Below are 22,938 nucleotides of genomic sequence, written 5' to 3'. Positions count from 1 at the left end.
ATGACACCGATTTTTACTTTCTTTTTCTTATTATGTAATCTGTTTCTCTAATAAGTTATACCAGATACTTTGACAGGACTTACAATTATACTGAAGAAAACTGGATCAAATAAAAATTTAATAGCTAATGTAAGTGACATTTGTATTTAGTGATCCCTAAAGCCATTGAAAAATGCTGCAGGTAGTGTGGAGGTGTTTCTTTTTTTAAAAAAACACACACCATATTAATCAGGTGCTTTTTAATATTTAACAAGTAGCTGTATTTCTAGGCCGGATTTTCCTTGCCAAGAACACATACAGTACCCTGTGTATGAAATAGCTTCCAAATCTATTCAAAAACTGCCTTTTCCTTGAAACTTTGCTCATCACTTTCACTGGACTGCTCTCTCATGGAACTATTCTCATTATTTGGACATGTCTTCTAGCCTTCTTTGTGCTTAATGTATTCTAATGCAGTTAGCTCTGTGAATGCCTCAATTCCCCTGTCTGATTGCAAGCTCCTCCGGCCCTGAAATTGTGTATTTTTTCCTGCTGGTGTCAATAACTCCTGGTCAAATGTATACACTGAACAGAGCAGAGTCAAAACATAATAAGGAAAAGCAGGGCTAATCCAAACTACTCATAAATTCCCAGTGGATGTTTTCTGAGTTCTGAGAGGCAGTGTTGTAGTGTCCATTAATAAACTTTTGAGTAAATCAGCAGTAGCTAAATGCGTAAGCCCGTCAGAGAGCTACGACAGGGAGTCCTGTTTGCGATCATCTGTGTGGGTGCTGGGATGAGGGAGCTGAAGAAAGCATCTGCCAGTGTCTGGCAGTGACAAGTTTGACTGGTCAGCTGGCATGTAGCAGGCTTTTATCAAACGGCATAGCAGCTTTTATCAAAAAGCATCCTAAAGGTGCCGTTTGACCTTTCATGGTGTCCTCCATAGCGCTTTGTGTGTACCAGATGCCCAATAAGTATTTTAAAATAAATTAGGGAATAGAGAACATTTTGTCAAACATGATAATATGTAGAGTTTGAGGCATGTAACAACCTTGAGGCAGAGGACCGATTTATTCATTTAAAAATCAAGAATGTTCAAGACTAATTATAGGAGAACTCGAGTTGGACAAGAGACTGGTTTCCATGGCAGCACAGACAAGAAAGTGGGTCCTGGGAGAGTTAAAACAGTTATTTGCTCCTTTGAGGCTTCAGGGTATCGACACATATCATTCTCACAGACTTGCTCCTTGGAAACGCTGGGGAGAGGTCTCGTTTTCTGTTGTAATTGGTGTATAGATTTTAAGAGAGCTGCAATACACTACTGCTTCTATGCACACAGTAGGTGATGCCCCTAAAAAGTATGTTTTCTCCCTGCCTATTATATCGTTAGAGGCTTGGCATCTATGTCAAGCATTTGTGTTCACCACGCCAAGTCCCATGAATCAAAGGGACTGCTTTTGAAGCAACATTTTTTACAGAGACTTGGAACCTCTATGTCTCTATCCCCTGCACATTCTATGAAAGAGTCTCAGTACTGATGTCTGACTGCTCTAATAACATCAAAAATAGCTTCATGCAAAACTATCAATCCAGGACCCTGAGCTGGCAGAGATGTGCCAAGAGCAGATGTGGAGACTGTGGAAATTGGATGATATCAATGGTGTAAGGCGTAAGCTTCTGTACAGAATAACATGCTACTGAAACATTGGTGTTAGAATGGAGTGTCATGTACGATGCTATGCATCAGTGAAATACTAAATATATGGGTACCTATCATTCTTTACATAGAAATATTTTAAAGTCAAATGATGAAAGAACATTTAACACAATCTATGAAGGTCACAAGTTATAGGAAACAATAATCTAATGGTTCTAAAGGGGCCAAGAGAACATTGTTCTCAGTTGACTCACCCAATTTTCTCAAATATAGGATGATCCATGTGGCAGGACAACTTATATCCTTGCCAAATAAAACAGTTTTTCTAAATTCAGCTCACTGACTATTTTCTGGCCCTGCTTTCCCCACCTGATAGAATCGATTCAAGGTACTTCAAGAAATACCTTGAATAGATTTGTTTCCACTCTGCCTCCTCCCAGTCTAGCCTGAGATCCCTGGTTCAAAAAGGTCAGTTACCTGGGGCAGCTATAGAGTTGGACCTATAAGGTAAACATACTAAGGATTTACTCAACAAATGATTGAAAGAACAACAAATAAATGAATGAAACTGGACAGGAGGATGCTCTGCAGGAACACTGATCAATAAATACCAGCAATACAACTTTTGCTTCCTGGTGGTTCTGGCAGGAAGTCAATTCTTTCCAACTCTGGGACTAGAGTGAGTGTGATGCAGTCTGTGTGAGGACACAGACATGGCAGTAACAGCCAGCAGAGCCCTGACAAGATGCAAGGAAGCAAGGCGCTGTCTGCAATAAACCATTATCAGCCACGAATCAGGAGGTGACAGACAGATCATCAGAAAAGATCATCTGAGACTGCCACACATAATCACATTAGGATAGGACAGTTAGAATTAGAACTGGGTCAAAAGATGACAACTCTCTTACAATGAAAGTGTAATTGAGAGAAGACTTGGCCCTCTGCCTGGTGAACTGGATCCAAATGCCTGTATTAATAGTAAATGAAGGTATAGATGACACATGACTATATAAAGGCACTAGGATGATTTTTAAAACACTAAAATATTTGTAAATAGCTATATAAGTTTTCTACACATACATGTACCATTCAAATAGAGAGATTGTAACCATCTCTCTAAAATGTTTAGATCAAGTTCTTTTCTTGTATCTCCTTTGCCATTAGCCCATCTTAAATTTAAAACAAATAACCTACTCTACCACCTTTTGCTATAAATAAATAAATAAATAAATAATAAAAGTTCAAAGGGATTTAGGCCTTCTCCAAAATAAGTATATCTGGCTGGATGCCCAGAAGTCTCAACATGTAACACTACTGTGCTACAATCAACCATAGTCCAGAGTTGTGCAGGCCTCAGCTATAAAGGTCTGTGCACTTGGGCATGTGGTCTTGCCACTAAGTGCATCCGCTCTAATCAAATCATGGAATATGGAAACATGTGGATCACAAAACACAAGACAGATTGTATGTAACCAACATGCCCATGTTGACTTATATTGAAAAGTAGCTTCCAAGGGAATCAAGTTCTAATTTCCTTCAGCAGCCTAATATATCTATGTCAACAAGCCACATGTTAGCCAGATTTATGAAAAGATGGTTGGTGGAAATAGGCTCAAACAAGGCAATTCTGTTATTTGATTTGACTGTTTAATGTCATTAGGTTTTATAAAGACAGAATTGCATAGTTTTAAAGAGTGCTGGCGTATGAAGGAAGTATAGTGTATGGTGAAGAGAATGGATCTGGAGCCAGTCTGCCGGGGTGCAAAGCCCTGATCCTTCACCTGATATGTATGTAACCTTGCACAAGATACCTCATGTTTCAATTGCTGTGGTCGCTTAACAGTACCCTAAAACTTCATGGCTCAGCGGTCTGTGTGTCAGAAATTTGGACAGGACATAACAGGGCCAACTTGTCTCTTCTTACATGATCTAACCATCAGCTGGATGACTTAAAGACTAAGCATAGGAATCATCTTCAGATAACTCTACTGTTATCTTAGACACAAGCTTGGGTTGTTTGCTGGAATACTTACTCATAATCTCTCCATGTGGCCTGGATGCCTCACAATGTGGTGTTTGGTCCAAGAGTAAATGTCCCCAAAGGGAGGGCCTGGCAGAAGCTGTTTGCTTTTTTAACTAACTTTTTTATAAAGTAGCCTGGGAAGTCACACAGTATCTTTCCACCATACCCTATGGGCTAGAGAAGCCACAAATCTACCCAGGCTCAAGGGAAAGAGAAATAGGCTACACATCTTGATAAGGAGTGACAAGGTTCTGGAAGAACATGTGGAAGTGATACTATTTCTGTGACCTTTTTTTGGAAAATACAAGTGGCCTCACCTGATTTCTCATTGCCTTACCTTTTCTGTAAGTATAACAACTAGGACAGTAACAATTCCTCATTTCTAAGTTTGTGTCTGTATATCACAAGGTATAACATCAATAGATGACATAGGTTCTATATTTTGTCCAAAAAGAACAGCAGTTTTCTGTTTGTATTTCCTTATTACTCACTTACCCAGTGTGTCGTGGGTAAGGGGTGTGAAAAAAAGAAGCTGAAAATGGAGAAAGCAGAGGGAAGATCTAAGATGACAGCCATGGCTGAAAGAATAATAAAGGTCAAGAAAGAAAAAAAAGGAAAACTACTTACTATTTGAATATCTTGGGGCCTCAATCTTCCTTCACGTCTCAGTATTTTTGGTGATAGGAGAAGCCAGGTCTTTCTTCAGCAATGATTTATCAGTACTTTTAGGATCATGGACAAATTAGGGAACACAAGAAGAACACTGTGTGCAATTTCAGGAACTCCATGTACCTTCAGCGATGCACCAGAGGAAGAACTCTTGTTCAGTCTGAAGTTGGTATATCCTTAGAATAATGTTCAAATATTCACTGCAAAAACATGTGGTGTGAATTCTTTTTATATACATCCTTAAAATCTTTACCTCTCAAGTAGCATAGTGTCAAACAATACAAATAAATGTGCTTCATTCTAATAGGTGGTTATATCATCAATAAGTTATTTTGTAAAAGTGGGCCAATAAAATATCTGGTTCTAAAGTGCTAAGTACACCCATTTCCTGTTATTCTGTTAGTCATTTATTCATTTACTGAAAACCTGTGTAACCACCAATGTTAGCCCTGCTTTGTACAGTGTATTTTATGCGTAAACATAATGATGGCCCTCATGGAATTGATAAGTAACTTTTGTTCACCCCTTTATATAAACATAACCCTTATTTCCTAATAAAATGTTGTGTTAAGAAGCTGAATATCCTCCCAAACATCAAAATTGGAAAAATAACTTGAGATAACAGAGAACAAACCATCACGTAGCTAAGTATTTTCCTTACTAAATTCTAGACAACATGGAAACTATTAACAGGCATTCACTATCTCTTCTCCTTATCAAGCCATTCTCAATGTTCCATCATCCTAATAATCATTAATAATGTGAATTGAATGAATACCAATATATCTGACTTTCAGGAAGGGTTACATTTATTTAGACCTTTGGGGTGAATTTAATATGTATGGAAAACACAAAAATGCAAAAGATGATGAATTCCACATTGTAATTATATATTCCAGTATTTTTTTCTTTTTGTTTTTAGATAATGATTTTTATTTTGTTGCGTCATAGCTGGTTTACATTGTTCTGTCAGTTTTCTACTGTACAGCATGGCAGTTACACATACATGTATAGATTCTTTTTTCTCACATTATCATGCTCCATCATAAGTGACTAGATATAGTTCCCAGTGCTACACAGCAGAATCTCATTGCTTTTCCATTCCAAAGGCAATAGTCTACATCTATTAACCCCAAGCTCCCAATCCATCCCACTCCTTCCCCCTCGGCAACCACAAATCTATTCTTCCAAGTTATCAGTAATTTTTAATAGAACTCTTTCCCATAAGGCCACAAATTTTTAAGGTTCACCATTATATCTTAGAGCTTGGCTAATAGTAGTTACTGAAAATTTTTGAAGAAAGCAATTGAATGAAAATGAGTAAATGAATGAATGAATAAAATAATATTGTAAATCAGCTCAGAGTGCAGTTATTTTGGCCTGTAGAAATTGTGATAAAATTTTCTTTAATGGCTTTAGGAACACATTTTTTTTCAAGTTTTCCTTTAGTCAAGACCTTAAGTAGAAAGACTCTACTGATAAGATTTAACTGGATTTGAATTTAAAAGCATCTGAAAGTCATCTTCCTTCTGTTATCAGCTCCTTCTTTTTTCGCACCCTTTTATTATATTGCCAACTCCAACTTTTGTGCCCCCTTATTTATTATCATCTACTGCTAGCTGTGAAACTCCAGTAGTGGTAGCATTATTTACCCTGGACATATATCCACCAATAATTATCATTCCCTCTTTGTTGCATTGCATATTATAACACTATTGGTTAAAATTAAACCAGTCAGAGTTGTGAGGTGGAACCATAGTTAAACATAAAAAAAAATTTTCAATGCCAGCAGAATACCATTATTTAAAATTAAAAAACTTAAACTTCATTGCACATATGAAGGTCACTGACTTTCAGGAATAGGTACTGAATTGGTAAATCCTTCTATACATTCATTACTGAGAAATAATAATGTAAAGGAGCATGACTGATGATGTGAAGATTCATTGGCATAACTATACAGTTCAGTTTCTTGGTATCTGTAGTAATCATGATATATAAAACAGTAAACAGTATATAAAACAGTAAACAGTAAACAGAAATTGAAAGTATATGCACTTGGAAATAAAACTGAACACAAAGAGTAAAGTATAAAGTACCAAATATATCCTCAATTAAGTTCCATTAAATAGGTTTAAAATAAATCCCACAACTTTTGTAGCACCCCTTTCAATTTCAACATTCATAATAGCCTGCATCTTGAAAGATATGTAATTGAGAAGTAGAATATCTCAGGTGTCATGCTTATGTTAAATCAACAACAACAAAAAAAACACTCAAAATAATTTCTTCTCCTGCCTCCAGGGGAACGTGTTAAAGTTTCACGTTAATCGTGTTAAAGTTTCACGTTAATCACTTGACGATTAGATTTTAATTTTAGGGTTAACATATCAACAAAAATTGTAACCATCTTTTCATAAGTACCTCTCCCAGAGAAAAATATTTGCAGACAGTTTGTCCTCTACCAAAAGATAATTGTTATTTTAAGCAGGTTCTTTTAGATAGAAGTTTCTAAAGTTTTAAATGATTATGCCAGAATTAGGACAGGAACACTTAAAATGATTTTCAGTTCATCATTTAGGCTTTTTAAAGAATGCCTATGACATAATATTAATCATTGAGGATCAATATAGATACCAAGTTTTCATGAGAAATATGTTTGTTGACCTTAATAAATCTCCAAGTGTGTAAATACAGAAATATTTGTACAGGCAATTTTCAGCTGAATTACATTTCCTCTGTGCACATTCTCATACTGCAATAAATTTTTTAACAATTTATACTAAAGGTTTAATGTGATAGCAGTTTTCCAAAGAAACATTTTTAATTGCTTCACAATGGTTATTTTTATATCTAGTTATTCAATCATCATCATGATTAATCTGCAATTACGTGCTTCGAAAACTTTTTTCTACTATAAATAATGTGACAAATAAAGCTTTTTGCTTTGAATAAATTTTCATAAGCTGAATTACTAGATTAACGGGTTTGAAAATATTTAAGGCCGTTGATAAAATTCTATATTTTTGAAGCAGCTAAGTTTATTTTTCTATGCTAGAAATGTGAAAAGAATCAGCAACTAAACTGAATCATACATCAGATTTAAAATGATAGCCCATAATTTTCCAGTGGGTAATGTTGGCAAAAGTTACATTCCAAGGGGTTTGTATTAGATTTGACATGTATTTGTTTAGTCATGGAGAGTCTTAGAGGTTCTTGACTGCTCACAGAAGCAGATTAGCCTTTAGTAAGTAATAGCGAAAGTATACCAGTAACAAATAATTGCTTTCTCTGGGTGCTTCTAAACATTGAGTTCCTTGCTCCTTGTCTTTTTACTCTTTGCTTCTCTGTGTTTTGAATGTTTTTTGTGAGTGCCACCACTCTGCACCTCTTGGAAATAGGATTCTAAGCTTCCAAATGTCTCATACCTATTTCAGCACTGGAGCTTGAGAAAAGGAAAAGGGATGGGGAATGAGAAGTCTCCTGGAATGCTGAGTATGCTCCTAGGACTGCATACTTCCCAAGGCATTGTGGAGAGAAATCTGTGAAAGAGAGGGAACCAAAGTCAGACAGACTCAGATGAATCAGTGTTCAAAAAAGAAAAAACACCTCCATAAACAAGAAAAATATTGGAGTTCCCTGGTGGCTGAGCGGGTTAAGGATGATCTGGCATTGTCACTGCTGTGGTGCAGGTTTGATCCCTGGCTCAGGAACTTCCACATGCCATGGGTGCAGCCAAAAAAAGAAAATTATTAAATACAAGGAGGTTAGGAGTGTTAGGGGAAACAGTTTTTGTAATATGTAATGTAATACTTTTAGATAATTCAAATGATGTAAAAATTCAAACAAAGTGATTTTAATTAAATATATATTTTTCTTCTAGAAAGTACAAGATGATTCATTAGAAGAAAATCTACAGCTAGCTCAAGAGTATCAGCAATTACAGACTATTTTCTTAACAGTAAAGGACAATTATTTCAGCCTGTTTGAAAGACAGCTGTCACTTGATGATTCAATTAGAGATATGAAACAGGTAGGTTTTTCTCATTTTTTAAAAAATAATGATTTACTTGACATATGTACCATAAAAAGTAACAAGTGTCAGTCACAGGGTCTCCAAGTCATGGTGGTCCTTCATCTGCCACCAAATGGTATGTTTTCTTTTTATAAATTGCTATATATTTTTATCAACCTTTTGAAGTTGAATTTGAAAAGGTATTTGAGAAATGAAAAAACATAGTTTTTAATCCACTACTTTATATGAATTTGCTTTTAATTATTATGATCTGAACTATCTGAGTTTTGTAGTTCATAGACCTAAATATATTATCATATACTTCAACATTTCAGTTCTATCTGTAGGTAACTTTCCATGATGTACCTTTAATTCTTCCTTACAATGTATGGGCTCCCTATTTTGATATCTATTTTCTTATTAATTATGAGGCTTATTTAGAAATTTGGATAAAGAATTGATTCTCTCTGGCCATTGGAAATCACTGGAAATTCTGGCATATTTTATAAAATCTTCTACAGTACTAAAAGTGGAAAAGTAAAAAACACAGTAAGCCACAAATCAAAAAGTAGAGAAAGCCCTGTTCCTAGCATGTTAAAATTTAGCTACTTTCTCTCTATTCTTCTCCAGTTATTCATTGACAAAAAAAGTTATTTTCCTTTAAATCTTTGTTTCATCTCAGAATTTAAAATTTAAAAACAAGAGGCGTGGATTATATTTTAACAATTCACCTAGCTATGAAAACCAGTAAACCACTAATGGATCCTTTTCTTCTATGTCACCCAGAGTGCGATACTATAAATTAGTTTAGAATGTCAGTGCTATATTTATCCCTCATTATTTTGGAATATTGGGAGGACAGAAGGCCAGCATTTGAGTGTAAGCTGTACTAATTACTTGCTCAGTGATCTTGGCAAATTATTTTCCCTTTCTGACCTCAGTTTTCTCATCTGTAAAATTGGTAAGGAACGAAAAAGAGAATTCCATAGTTACTTTGAAAATAAAATTCCTATGCAATTGTTAAGTAACTATACTTTCATCTGGTATGCTGCTCATAAACACACTGTTTCACATTCATCTACTCTCCTGGGAGTTAAAGCTTCCAAATGTATTGGGAGAGAGGGTATGTATTTTTCTCTTAAAAATTTGTAATGAAGTAGTAGCAAGATGAAGGTAGATCAAGAAGTAAATCTGTGGAGTTCCTGTTGTGGCTCAGTGGAAACAAATCTGACCAGTATCCATGAGGCTGCAGGTTTGATCCCTGGCCTCGCTCAGTGGATTAAGGATCTGACTTTGCCATGAGCTGTGGTATAGGTCACAGATGCAGCTTATATCTGGTGTTGCTATAGCTGTGACGTAGGCGAGCAGCTATGGCTCAATTCAGCCCTAGCCTGGGAACCTCCATATGCTGTGTGTGTGGCCCTAAAAAGATGAAGAAGAAGAAGTAAATATGTTTGGGAAAGCATTGAGAACACAACTACATGTCAAAATCTTAGTGTCCTCAAACCATCGTGCAGGAATCAAAGAAAAGACAGTAGTGTATCCATGAAGCTTTTGTCCAATCACTTCATGCATTTGACATTGTAGTTGAATTTAAACATGTTTAATCTGTTGTTGATAATAGAGGAGGATAAAATTATCAATGGCTATGCTGTATTTCCTTTTCTAACCAGGAAAGAAACAAATTTCATGTATATTTATTAATCAGTTTGTAGAATCTCTTGGTGGCAGATGGAAAAACTCATGCCTGTAAGAAAGATCCGTACATAGTATTTCCATAGTAAGAACTGAATTATCTTGATGTTGTTTTTGGAATTAAAGCTGATCCTGATTCAGGATCCAGGGAGTGAGACCCTCGTATGAACAGATAGTGGGACATGCTAGGAGATTGGGTTTATGTTTGTGATGATCCTTCAAACGAATCACTTTTAGCACACCTGTTTCAGGGAAACTTTCAAAGATTTATTTGTACCTCCAATCATTTTTCATTTCCATCCTTCAGCGATGGAGGTCATTAAGTGCAGGCTGCCCTTGTCAGTGTCATGTAGGATCAATTTGCTGCAATGGACAGAGAGGCCTTATTGATGCTGTTAAATCTGTCAGTGAGAAATCGTATGTCATTAGCGTCTAATGCACTGCTTACAGGATGGAATTTGGCCATCAAAACTGAGAAAACCCCTTAATATTTTAGTACATTTCCTTGCAGCATTTCCTTTGACCAGTTTAGTTTTGGGTACACAAAAGCACTGCTAAGCCTCTGATTCCCTTGTTGAATTTCCTTGTCAGATAAAATGGAATGTTTTGTATTTTTTTCCTGTTTCAGAATAATTCCTTTGCTTCTGAACATACATTCCTTTTAACTTGGTCAATAATTATATTTTAATTATCATGTTTAGGGAGTATTATTCTTTCTACACAAATTATACATTTTTCTACATCTGAGTATTTTTACACCAAGAGTAGCAAAGAAAGTTCGTGGAAGAGTAAAACAAATTAAATATAAAAAAGTAATGTCCCTTTCCTTAACACAATTTTATATACAGATGGCTCAAATTTTAGAATGTTGTAAATTACTTTTGGTGGTAGAATTATGTCTGCTTCTTTTGCACATGTTTTCTGTTACTTTTCTGTATATTTAAAACTTGAAATGGTGGATATTTTACCTTTTAAAAATCAGAAACAAACAAAAACCATTATACCAAATTCTTATTAACCCTGTAAATGAGCAATGGTAGAATAGAATCTAGTCTGAAACTTCTCAGATCTCATAATTTAACATAACAGTAAAGAGGAATGAAGGAAAAATAACCAGAATCAGGTTGTATTTCCATGTTTAAAGGTACATTTTCATCATTCTCACTGAAACCTTTCCAATATATTTTTATATTTTCTTTAAAAAAAAAAAACCTATGAGTAAGTTGATAGAATCACCATGTGTTCATTTTTAATCGCTGTCTCAAGTTCTTCAGGCCTGCAAAGAAAGGCAAGCTAAGCAATCATGAAAATGTTGAAGATTCTGTTGGCTGAAAACAAGATCTCTTCCAAAACTGGTGAAAATTATTTTAATTTTTTTATAAAGCACTCATAAAACTTAATCTCTGCCCTGTTTCAATTCTCAGTGCTTTCATACTAAGGGAAAACAAATTATTACAGAATCAGTCAGTGCTTAACAAGCACTTGTGTGGACCAGGTATCTATACCATGTAACTTGCAAACATTATCTCAGTAATCCTGGGAATTTTTCTGTTATTTTTATTATCATCATCTCCTGTATAAGATATGGAACTAAGATTGAGTATTTCACATGGAAGACTGAGATGGGAATCAAACTCCAGATTTTCCTACATCCAACCACTTCATAACCATGGCATAACCATAATCATAACTTTATAACCATACCATTTCTGCTGTAACATTACTCAGCAATCACATACATGTCTCATCAGGTTTTTAAAGCATGTAAAAACCACATAAATTATATCCACATAAATTATACATTATATCTCTCATATCCAACTGAAATAGATTATTTGAGTCACTAATTGTGTTTGTACTTTCATTTAATTGAAGCCACTTTTTCAGTGATGATTTTCTGGTGGGAAAAAAAAACTACCTAATTAGAAATGATTTAATTCCCATAAGGATTAGAGATAGGTTTCACAACTCTTAAATTATAAAACTTTTTGACTAGGATTTAGAAATTTTACTCATCTCCTTAGAAGATTGTTTTACAGATGAGGAACCTTAAGGCCAGAGTGGCTCAGGGATTTAACATGTATTCAGTGAATTAGAAGAAAAATTGGCCTCGGACACAGTTGCCTTAACTTAGGCTGAGACATTAAATGAGCCTTCACTGTGATATTTTTTCCAAAGTTTGAGAGGACCAGTAACTGAGAAACAATGAGTAACTGCCGTGGATATGCTCACACTGGAGCATCCTCTCTAAGTGACCTGAGCTTGTGAAGAAATCATGTAGAGCCATGAATTAGAGAACTGCTCTGGAGCTCTAAGAGATACTTATGGACCTCACAGAATTCAAACACCTGAGTCATTCATTCATTCAGTTATTCAAAATAAATTGCTAGTCATCCATTATGCCAACAAAGATAGAATAAAATGGAACAGGAATAGGCACCTCCTGTTTCCATGCTGAAGGTTGTGATCTCCAGAGGCCAAGAGAGTCTTTCCTAGAATAAACCAGATAATGAATACAAACCCAACAGCATCCTCTCATCACCTAAACAAAGGACAAATCCTAAATTTTTTGCTATTTCATCTGTATCGCCTTGGCCTCAGTGGACGTTTTCATCACAATTTCTCAAAAATGTTATATCATTCAGAGATCTCACTAGCACTTTCTCTTCCCTCTTTCAGTTTTCAAATGTGGTTTTCCTCTAAAACTCAATTTATGTTGATTTGGTGGGGAGGTAAAGTCAATTCTAGCAGTAAACAAAATTATTTTCCTAAAAAAATGTGAAAGCTGTTTCAATTATCATTCTTACAACCATTTTGTATGGCTTGTTATCTTGCATTTATTAAAAATAGGTTTTGGTGATTTTTATGTGCTTGTTTCAGTGTAAATAGAATTTCATTTATTTGCTAGGAAAACCATAATTTTAAAATAGTTTGTGCCCACAACAGCTATGTAATGACCTGTCAGTATTTCTGCCTTCCTTTCTTTGGACTTGGTGTATGAGCGCATGTACACACACTCACAATTCACAATCATGTTGTTCAAAGGTTCACTATATATATATATATATATATATATGTATAAACTGATAAACATATGATATACATATAAGTATATATATAATTGAACATCATATGTTTATCACTATTCCTATGACTAAAACTCTTTCTATATATTAGGGTCTCTTTCTCTAATAATTAGTGATATTGAGCATCTTCTTGTGGGTTTTGGCCATTTGAATGTCATCTTTGGAGAAATGTTTATTTAGATCTTCTGCTAATTTTTTGATCTGGTTGTTTGTTTTTTGATATAAAGCTGTAGGAGATGTTTATATATTTTGGAGATTAATCCCCTTTTAGTTGCGTCATTTGCAAAGATTTTCTCCCATTTTTGGGGTTGTCTTTTTGTTTACAGTTTCCTTTGCTGTGCAAAATATTTTAAGTTTAATTAGGTCCCTCTCATTTGTTTATGTTGTTTTTATTTTCATTACCCTGGGAGGTGGATCCCAAAAGATATTTCTGTGGTTTTTGTCAGAGAGTGTTCTGCCTATGTTTTCCTCTAGGAATTGTATAGTATCCAGCCTTATATTTAGGTTCTTAATCTATTTTGAGTTTATTTTTTGTATGGTGTTAGAGAATGTTCTGATTTCATTCTTTTACATGTATCTGTCTGGCTTTTCCAGTACCACTTACTGAAGGGACTGTTTTTTCTCCATTGTATATTTTTGCCTCCTTTATCATGGATTCATTGGCCATAGGTCCTTGGGTTTATTTCTGGGCTTTCTGGGCTGTTCCACTGATCTGTATTTCTGTTTTGGAGCTAGTACCATTCCATTATGATGACTGTAGCTTTGTAGTATAGTCTCAAGTCAGGGAGCCTGATTCCTCCAGTCCCATTTTTTTCTTTCTCAAGATTGCTTTGGCAATTCAAGATCCTTTGTGTTTCCATACAAATTTTAAGACTTTTTTGTTCTATTTCTGGGAAAATTGCCATTCGTGGTTTGATAAGTATTTCACTGAATCTGTTGGTTGCCTTGGTAGTATAGTCATTTTGACAATGTTGATTCATCCAATCCAAGAACATGGTATTTCTTTCCATCTGTTTCTATCACCTTCAATTTCCTTCATTAATGTCTAATAGTTTTAAGAGTGTAGGTCTCTTTCCTCTTTAGATAGGTTTATTCCTAAGTATTTTATTCTATTTGATGTGATGGTAAATGGAATTGTATCCTTAATTTCTCCTTCTGATATTTTGTTATTAGTGTATAGGATTGCAAGAAATTTCTGTGTTTTAATTTGTATCCTGCAACTTTACCAAAATTATTGATGAGCTCTAGAAGTTTTCGGGTAAGAATCTTTAGAATTTTTCTGTGTATAATATCATGTTGTCTGCAAACAATGACAGTTTTACTTCTTTTCCAAGAACCCTGACTTTTTAAGGCCATTGTGTAGCTATAAAATGAAATAATAGTTTTTATCATTCAAAAACCATTTTAAAAGAATTTCAATAGAACAAGTAAAGTGTTCATTGTATGCACCTCCTATGATAGATATATTTTCTACTTAGGCTTGTCTAATGCATGACTTACCACTGCAATTGATTTGCAATTTTGTGGTAGTATCAGTATAACAATTTTTTTTTTTAGTTTTGAACACCATGTATGCATCATAATTACATAAATATTTGAAAGAAATGCTCTTGTAATCGTCTTTCCACAAATCTGAGAACTATATCATATAATCATTTATTAACATAAGTATTAATATGAAATACATATTCATATAGTAAATGTTTTCTTTAGGTAACTTCTTTCTTCAGAGTTTTACTCTCACTAAAAGTGAGAAGGAATATCTATGGAAACCTTACTGAATCCCTCTGAGCTTCTGAAAAATGGGAATAATAGTATGTCCTTAGTAGGATTGCTATAAAAAATATGTAGAAATAGTTAACATATGTGAAACACTTCCTATGTGCTAGGCACTTTGCAAGTCTTAGTGTTTAATCTTACTTAATTTTCTTAAGAACATTATGAAACATAAATACAGATTTTACAAATAAAGCATCTATAATGATTTTCCACAAACTATATTCTGCATATGGAGGATATAACTACTGATATTATTATTATTTTTAGATAAATATACATCTCCTACTTGTACCAAATCTTGGTGTGGCCATACTATTACAAAAGACCTTCAAGTCTATAATACATATTAAGTAGTTGATGCAACCCGAGAACATGGGGAGAGAGGACGTAAATGTAGGGTAATAGTGACATTATGGTAATCAGTTAGAAAACATGAAGATACTGTAAGCAGTAGAGCAATGGGCAAACACCTAATTGGCCAGGTAAAGCTGACAGAAGATTACAGAGTAGAAAATCGCATATATACACATCTATATAATATGGAATAAGAGATAGACTTAACAGGGACACAGGGATTATTCAGAGTTATATCCAAATCTTATACCTAAAACCCCAATTGTAACATATATATTTATAAAAAGACTCCATTCACAATAGATATAACAAGCAAAATTTTCTTAGAAATAATCCTAACATGAAATATGTTATTGGGGAGTTCCGGTTGTGACTCATTGGGATACGAACCTGATTTGTATCCATGAGGATGTGGGTTCGATCCCTGGCCTCACATAGGGAGTTAAGGATCCAATGTTGCCATGAACTGCGATGTAGATTACAGATGCATCTCGGATCCCACATTGCTGTGGCTGTGGTATAGGCCAGCAGCTGCAGCTCTGATTTGACCCCTAGCCTGGGAACTTCCATTATGCCCCAGGTGCAGCCCTTAAAAAAAAGGAGGGGGCAAAGAAATATGTTATTCAAAACTTTATGAAGAAGAATCTTTAAAATTTCACAGAGAAGATGGCAATAAGAATGATACATGCCATGAAAATATTCACTAATTTATTTGATGGGATCTGGCATCTCCACATTACAATTTTAAAGTAATTCCAAGGAATCCACAGTCACTTCAGTTATGACACAATTAAATAGGATTTTATTTATTACACACAGTTTCAGAGAACATATTTTGTATAAAGTGAATTGTACTTAACTTCACCATAGTCTATGTATACCTGTATATAAATTATTTTCCTAGTAAGGAAGAAGTTACTCAATTGTTTTGTATTTCCTTAACTAGGCACTAGGTCACAAGTTATATTTCTTCTGTTTTCTTAAAGTGCACCCAAGTTAAGTAGCATTATCTCAAAAGAAAACCTCAAAAAGAAATTTACCTGAATCTGACCCTTTATGTGTTTGTTAATAAGTGGCTGTGGGGAGGGCAGTCCAAGATGATGTCATCAGAAGATCCTGAACTCATCTCCTCTCAAGGACACACCAAATATACAGCTATGTATGGAACACTTCTCTCCGAAAAAGTAGCTGAACTACTCCTCCACAACAAAGGACAAAACTTGAGATGAATATAAGATGCTGAGACCTAATCTTGCCAAAAACCCCACCCCAAGTGTGGTGACCCCTAACAAGGAGGGATCTCACAAAAGAATGGAGCTTATCCTAGAGGAGTGAGGGGTTTGTGCCCCACATGAGGCACCCCAAATTTTGGGACCTTCTCTGGAGAGACAAGCTCTCTGAATGTCTGGCTGAGAAAACCAATGGGGCTTACATCCAAGGGACCCAAAATGCTGTAGAGAACTGAGGTTATCTTTTTAAAGGGCTTGGGTGTGGTCTTACATGTCCCAGGACCCAGCCCCAAAGCAGCAATTTGACAAGTTCCCAGACTATTAATGAAGGGGATTAATTTACTAATCTTAAAACATCTGCTGGAAAGACAGGGGACAGTTGGAAGGCATTAATAGATGCCATTTTTGCCCTCTCCCTCTACCCTGCCAGCACAGGTGGGCATGCGTGGATGCAGTACCCTCCCACTGCCTTGCTCAGGCATTCAGGAGCGGGTGGTCATGGCTTGCTAAAGACAGTGGAGCCTAGGCAGTTGCTGAACTTTCCTGCTCCCTGGCTGGCACCAGTGAGTGGAAGCAGGCATAGCATTCTCCCAGTTCCTTATTAACACCAGTATAATGTAGGTGGGGAGGAAAAATGTAGAATTTTGGAATGAGTTTAAAATTTAACTTGCTGGAAATGCTATGATATTGGGTTGTGATGATTGTTGTACAACTATAAATGTAAAAAAATTCATTAAAAAGAAATAATAAAAAAATAAAATTTAACTTGCTATCAGCTTAAAATGTTACATACATAAGATGTTATATATGAACCTCACAGTAACCACACGTTAGAAACCTATGGTAGATACACAAAGGAGAATGAGAAAGGAATTTAAACATAAGACTAAAAAAAGTTCTCCGGAGTTCCCATCATGGCACAGCAGAAGCGAATCTGACTAGGAACAATGAGGTTGTAGGTTCGATCCCTGGCCTCACTCAGTTGGTTAAGGATCCACTGTTGCCATGAGCTCTGGTGTAGGTTGCAGACATGGCTTGGATCTGGTGTTGCTGTAGCTATGGCATAGGCCAGCAGCAACAGCTCTGAATAGACCCCTAGCCTGGGAACTTCCATATGCCATGGGTGTGGCCCTAAAAAGACAGAAAAGACAAAAAAAAAAAAAAAAAGTCAACAACCACCAGGAAAGAGAGCAGAAGAAAAAAGGGACAGGGAATAACTACAAAAACAGCCAGAAAACAATTAATAAAAAGTACACCCCTGTCAATAATTACTTTATTTTTAAAATTTTTTATTTTTAAAAAATTTTTTTATTACTCAAATGAATTTATCACATCTGTAGTTGTATAATGATCATAACAATCTGATTTCACAGGATTTCCATCCCACAGCCCAAGCACATACCCTCACCCCTCAAACTGTCTCCGCTGGAGACCATAAGTTTTTCAGTGTCTGTGAGTCAGCATCTGTTCTGCAAAGAATTTCAGTCTGTCCTTTTTTCAGATTCCACATGTCAGTGAAAGCCTTGGATGTTGGAGTCTCATTGTATGGCTGACTTCACTTAGCATGATAATTTCTAGGTCCATCCATGTTGCTAAAAATTCTGGTATTTCATTCCTTTTAATGGCTGAGTAATATTCCATTGTGTATATGTACCACCTCTTCTTGATCCACTCCTCTGTTTATGGACATGTAGGTTGTTTCCATGTCTTGGCTATTGAAAAGAGTGCTGCAATGAACACTGGAGTACATATGTCTTTGCGAGTCATGGTTTTCTCTGGGTAGATGCCCAGGAGTGGGATTGCAGGATCAAATGGTCGTTCTATGCTTAGCTTTCTGAGGACTCTCCATACTGCTTTCCACAGGGGTTGCACCAATGTACAATCCCACCAACAGTGTACTAGTGTTCCTTTTTCTCCACACCCTCTCCAGCACTTATTGTTTGTAGACTTTTGGATGATGGCCATTCTGGCTGGTGTAAGGTGGTACCTCATAGCGGTTATGATTTGCATTTTTCTAATAATGAGTGATGTGGAACATCATTTCATGTGTTTCTCGCCATCTATATGTCTTCTTTGGAGAACTGTCTTTTTAGATCTTCTGCCCATTTTTTGATGGGGTTGTTTGATTTTTGGTATGGAGCTGCAGAATGTGTTTATAAATTTTGGAGATTAATCCCTTGTCAGTCGAATCACTTGCAAAGATTTTCTCCCATTCTGTGGGTTGTCTTTTCATTTTGTTTAGGGTTTCCTTTGCTGTGCAGAAACTTTGAAGTTTGAGTAGGTCCCATTTGTTTATTTTTGTTTTTCTTGTCAATAGTCTAAGAGGTGGATCTGAGAAGATGTTGCTGTGGTTTATGTCAGAGAGTGTTTAGCCTATGTTTTCCTCTAAGAGTTTTATACTGTCTGGTCTTATACCTTTTGAGTTTATTTTTGTGTATGGTGTTAGGGAGTGTTCTAATTTCATTCTTTTCCATGTGGCTGTCCAGTTTTCCCAGCACCAATTATTGATCAGGCTGTCCTTTCTCCATTGTATATTCTTGCCTCCTTTGTCATAGATTAGTTGGCTGAGGGTGCGTGGGTTTAATTCTGGGCTTTCTATACTGTTCCACTGATCTATATTTCTGTCTTTGTGCCAATACCATACGGTTTTGATGACTGTTGCTTTGCAGTATAGTCTGAAGTCAGGGAGCCTGATTCCTCCAGCTCCATTTTTCTTTTTCAGATTATCTTTGGCTATTCTGGGTCTTTTGTGTTTCCAAACAAATTTTAAAGTATCTTGTTCAAGTTCTGTGAAAATTGTCCTTGGTAATTTGATAGGGATTGCATTGAATCTGTATATTGCCTTAGGTAGTAAAGTCATTTTGATAATATTAATTCTTCCAATCCACAAGCATGGTATATCTTTCCATCTATTTATGTCATCTTTGATTTCTTTCATCAATGTCTTATAGTTTGGAGAGTGCAGGTCTTTTGTCTCTTTAGGTAGGTTTACTCCTAGGTATTTTATTCTTTTGAATGTGACAGTAAATGGGATTGCTTCCCTAATTTCTCTTTCTGCTCTTTCATTGTTAGTGTATACAAAAGCCATCAATTTCTGTGTATTAATTTTGCATCCTGCAAATTTGCCAAATTCATGGATGAGCTCTAACAGTTTTCTGGTAGAGTCTTTAGGATTCTCTAGGTATAATATCATGTCATCTGTAGATAGGGATAGTTTTACTTCTTCCTTTACAATCTGGATTCCTTTTATCTCTTTTACTTCTCTGATTGCTGAGGCTAGGACTTCCAAAACGATGTTGAAGAGTAGTGGCGAGAGCGGACATCCTTGTCTTGTTCCTGATCTCAGCAGGAATTCTTTCAGCTTTTCACCATTGAGAATGATTTTCACTGTGGGTTTGTCATATATGGCCTTTATTATGTTGAGGTAGGTTCCTGCTATGCCCACTTTCTGAAGGGTTTTTATCAGAAATGAGTGTTGGATTTTGTCAAAGGCTTTTTCTGCATCTATTGAGAGGAACATATGGTTTTTATTCTTCAGTTTGTTAATGTAGTGTATCACACTGATGGATTTGCAGATATTAAGAACCCTTTCATCCCTGGGATAAATCCCACTTGATCATGATGTACAATCCTTTTAATGTATTGTTGGATGCGGTTTGCTAGTATTTTGTTGAGGATTTTTTGCATCGATGTTCACCAGTGAAAGTGGCCTGTAGTTTTCTTTGTTTGTGGAATCTTTGTCTGGTTTTGGTATCAGGGTGATGGTGGCCTCATAGAATAAATTTGGGAGTATCCCTTCCTCTGCAATTTTTTGAAATAGTTTCAGAAGGATAGATGTTAGCTCTTCTCTAAATGTTAGATAGAATTCACCTGTGAAGCCATCTGGTCCTGGACTTTTGTTTGTTGGAAGCTTTTTCATCACAGTTTCAATTTCAGTTCTTGTGATGGGTCCATTCATCTTTCCTATTTCATCCTGGTTTAGTCTTGGAAGATTACACTTTTCTAAGGATTTGTCCATTTCTTCTAGTTTTTCCATTTTATTGGCATATAGTTGCATATGGTAGTCTCATGATCCTTTGTATTTCTGTGATGTCCGTTGTTACTTCTCCTTTTTAATTTCTAATTTTATTGATTTGTGTCCTCTCTTTTTTTCTTGATAGGTCTGGCTAAGGGTTTATCAATTTTGTTGATCTTTTCAAAGAACCAGCTTTTCATTTCATTGATCTTTTCCATCATTTTCTTTGTTTCTATTTCATTGATTTCTGCTCTGATCTTTACGATTTCTTTCCTTCTACTAACTTTAGGTCTTGTCTGTTCTTCTCTCTTGAGCTACTTTAGATGTAAAGTTAGCTTATTTATTTGCGCTTTTTCTAGTTTCCTGAGGTGGGCTTGTATTGCTATAAACTTTCCTCTTAGAGTGGATTTTGCTTCATCCCATGGGTTTTGGAGTGTCATATCTTTGTTGTCATTTGCTTGTAGGTATTTTTTAATTTCCTTTTTGATTTCTTCAGTGATCCATTGGTTGTTTAATGGCATGTTGTTTAGTCTCCACGTGTTAGTGTTTTTTGCAGATTTTTCCTTATTGTTGATTTCCAGTCATATAGCATTGTGGTTGGAAAAGATGCTTGCTATGATTTCAATTTTATTAAAGTTACCAAGGTTGGATTTGTTTCTGAGAATGTGATCAATCTTAGAGAATGTTCCATGTGCACTTGAGAAGAATGTGTATTTCTGTTGCTTTTGGATGGAATGTCCTATAAATATCTACTAAGTCCTCCTGGTCTAATGCTTCATTCAGGGCCTGTGTTCCCTTATTGATTTTCTGTTTGGGTGATCTGTCCATTGCTATAAGTGGGGTGTTTTATTGTTGATTTGTCCTTTTAATGTTGTTAGCGATTGCCTTATAAATTGTGGTGAACCTATGTTGGGTGTGTAGATATTTAAAATTGTTATAAATTCTTCTTGGGTTGATCCTTTGATCATTATGTAATGACCTTCTTTGTCTCTTAAAATAGTCTTCATTTTAATGTCTATTTTATCTGATATGAGTATTGCTACTCCAGCTTTCTTTTGATTCCTGTTCGCATGAAATATTTTCTTCCATCCTCTCACTTTCAATTTGTATGTGTCCCTAGAAGTGAAGTGGGTCTCTTGAAGACAGCATATGTATGGATCTTGCTTTTGTATCCATTCAGCCAGTCTATGTCTTTTGGTTGGGGTGTTTCGTCCATTAACATTTAAGGTAATTATTGATATGTATGTTCTTATTGCCACTTTATTCATTGCTTTGGATTTGTTTTTGTTGCTCTTTTTCTTCCCTTCTTCTCTTTGTCTGTCCTCTTCTGGTTTGATGACTATCTTTAGTGTTGTATTTGAGTTGATTTTTCTTTGTTTGTGTATCAATTGTAGATTTTTGATTTGCAGTTATTCTGAAATTTTGATATGAGTCTATATGTATATGAGATTGTTTTAAGTTGTTCTCTTAATTGCTAGTTCATTTCCAGAGTCCTGCATTTGTACCCACCTCTTCTCATCATTTCTGATTTTGGTGGTATAATAGTGAATGGATGATTTCATATCTTTACTGTATATATACCTTTACTGGTTAGCCATGTCATGTGTGGTATTTTTGTTTCCTGTTGCTGTCTTTTCTTTTCTGCCTAGAGAAGTTCCTTTAGTATTTGTTGTAAGGCTGGTTTAGTGTTGCTGAATTCTCTCAGCTTTTACTTATCTGTGAAGGTTTTGATTTCTCCTTCAAATCTGAAAGAGAGAGAGACTTGCTGGGTAAGGAATCTTGGCTGGAGGATTTTTACTTTCATCACATTAAGTATATCATGCCACTCCCTTCTGGCCTGCAGAGTTTCTGCTGAAAAATCTGCCAATAACCTTATTGGGGTTTCCTTGTATGTTACTTGTTTCTTTTCCCTAGCTGCTTTCAAGATTTTCTCTTTGTCTTTAATTTTGGTTAGTTTGATTAGTATGTGTCTCTGTATATTCCTCCTTGATTTTATTTTATATGGTACTCGTTGTGCTTCCTGGATTTGAGTGAGTCGTTCCTTTCCCATGATAGGGAATTTTTCAGCTATTATCTCTTGGAATATTTTTTATATCTCCTTCCCTCTCTCTTCTCCTTCTGGCACCCCTATAATACGGATGTTGGTGCATTTAATGTTGTCCCAGAGTTCTCTGAGACTCTCTTCATTTGTTTTCAATCTTTTTTCTTTTTTTCTGTTCAGCTTTTGTAATTTCTACTAATCTATCCTCCACCTTGCTTATTCATTCTTCTGCCTCCTGTATTCCACTGTTAACTGCTTCTAGTGAGTTTTTTATTTCAGTTATTGTATTTTGCATCTATTCTTGTTTAAGTTTTATATCTTGTATCTCTTTGCTCATGTAAATTCCATCTTTGCCTCAGTTTATTTCCAGTGTCTTGCATCATCTTCAGCATC

General features: G+C 35.6%; 1 protein-coding gene across 1 annotated transcript in view; it reads left to right on the top strand.

Annotated features, from left to right (window-relative positions):
- CCDC178 (coiled-coil domain containing 178) overlaps nucleotides 1-22,938 on the top strand; it is a 421,961-nt gene that overhangs the window by 259,055 nt on the left and 139,968 nt on the right. The window contains exon 18 of the mRNA XM_021097611.1: nucleotides 8,215-8,364. Coding sequence (XP_020953270.1) covers nucleotides 8,215-8,364 — 150 coding nt within the window. The remainder of the gene's footprint in view (nucleotides 1-8,214; nucleotides 8,365-22,938) is intronic.

Source organism: Sus scrofa, chromosome 6, assembly GCF_000003025.6.
Source record: "Sus scrofa isolate TJ Tabasco breed Duroc chromosome 6, Sscrofa11.1, whole genome shotgun sequence".
NCBI lineage: Eukaryota > Metazoa > Chordata > Mammalia > Artiodactyla > Suidae > Sus > Sus scrofa.
This window is presented reverse-complemented; position numbering and strand designations above follow the sequence as displayed.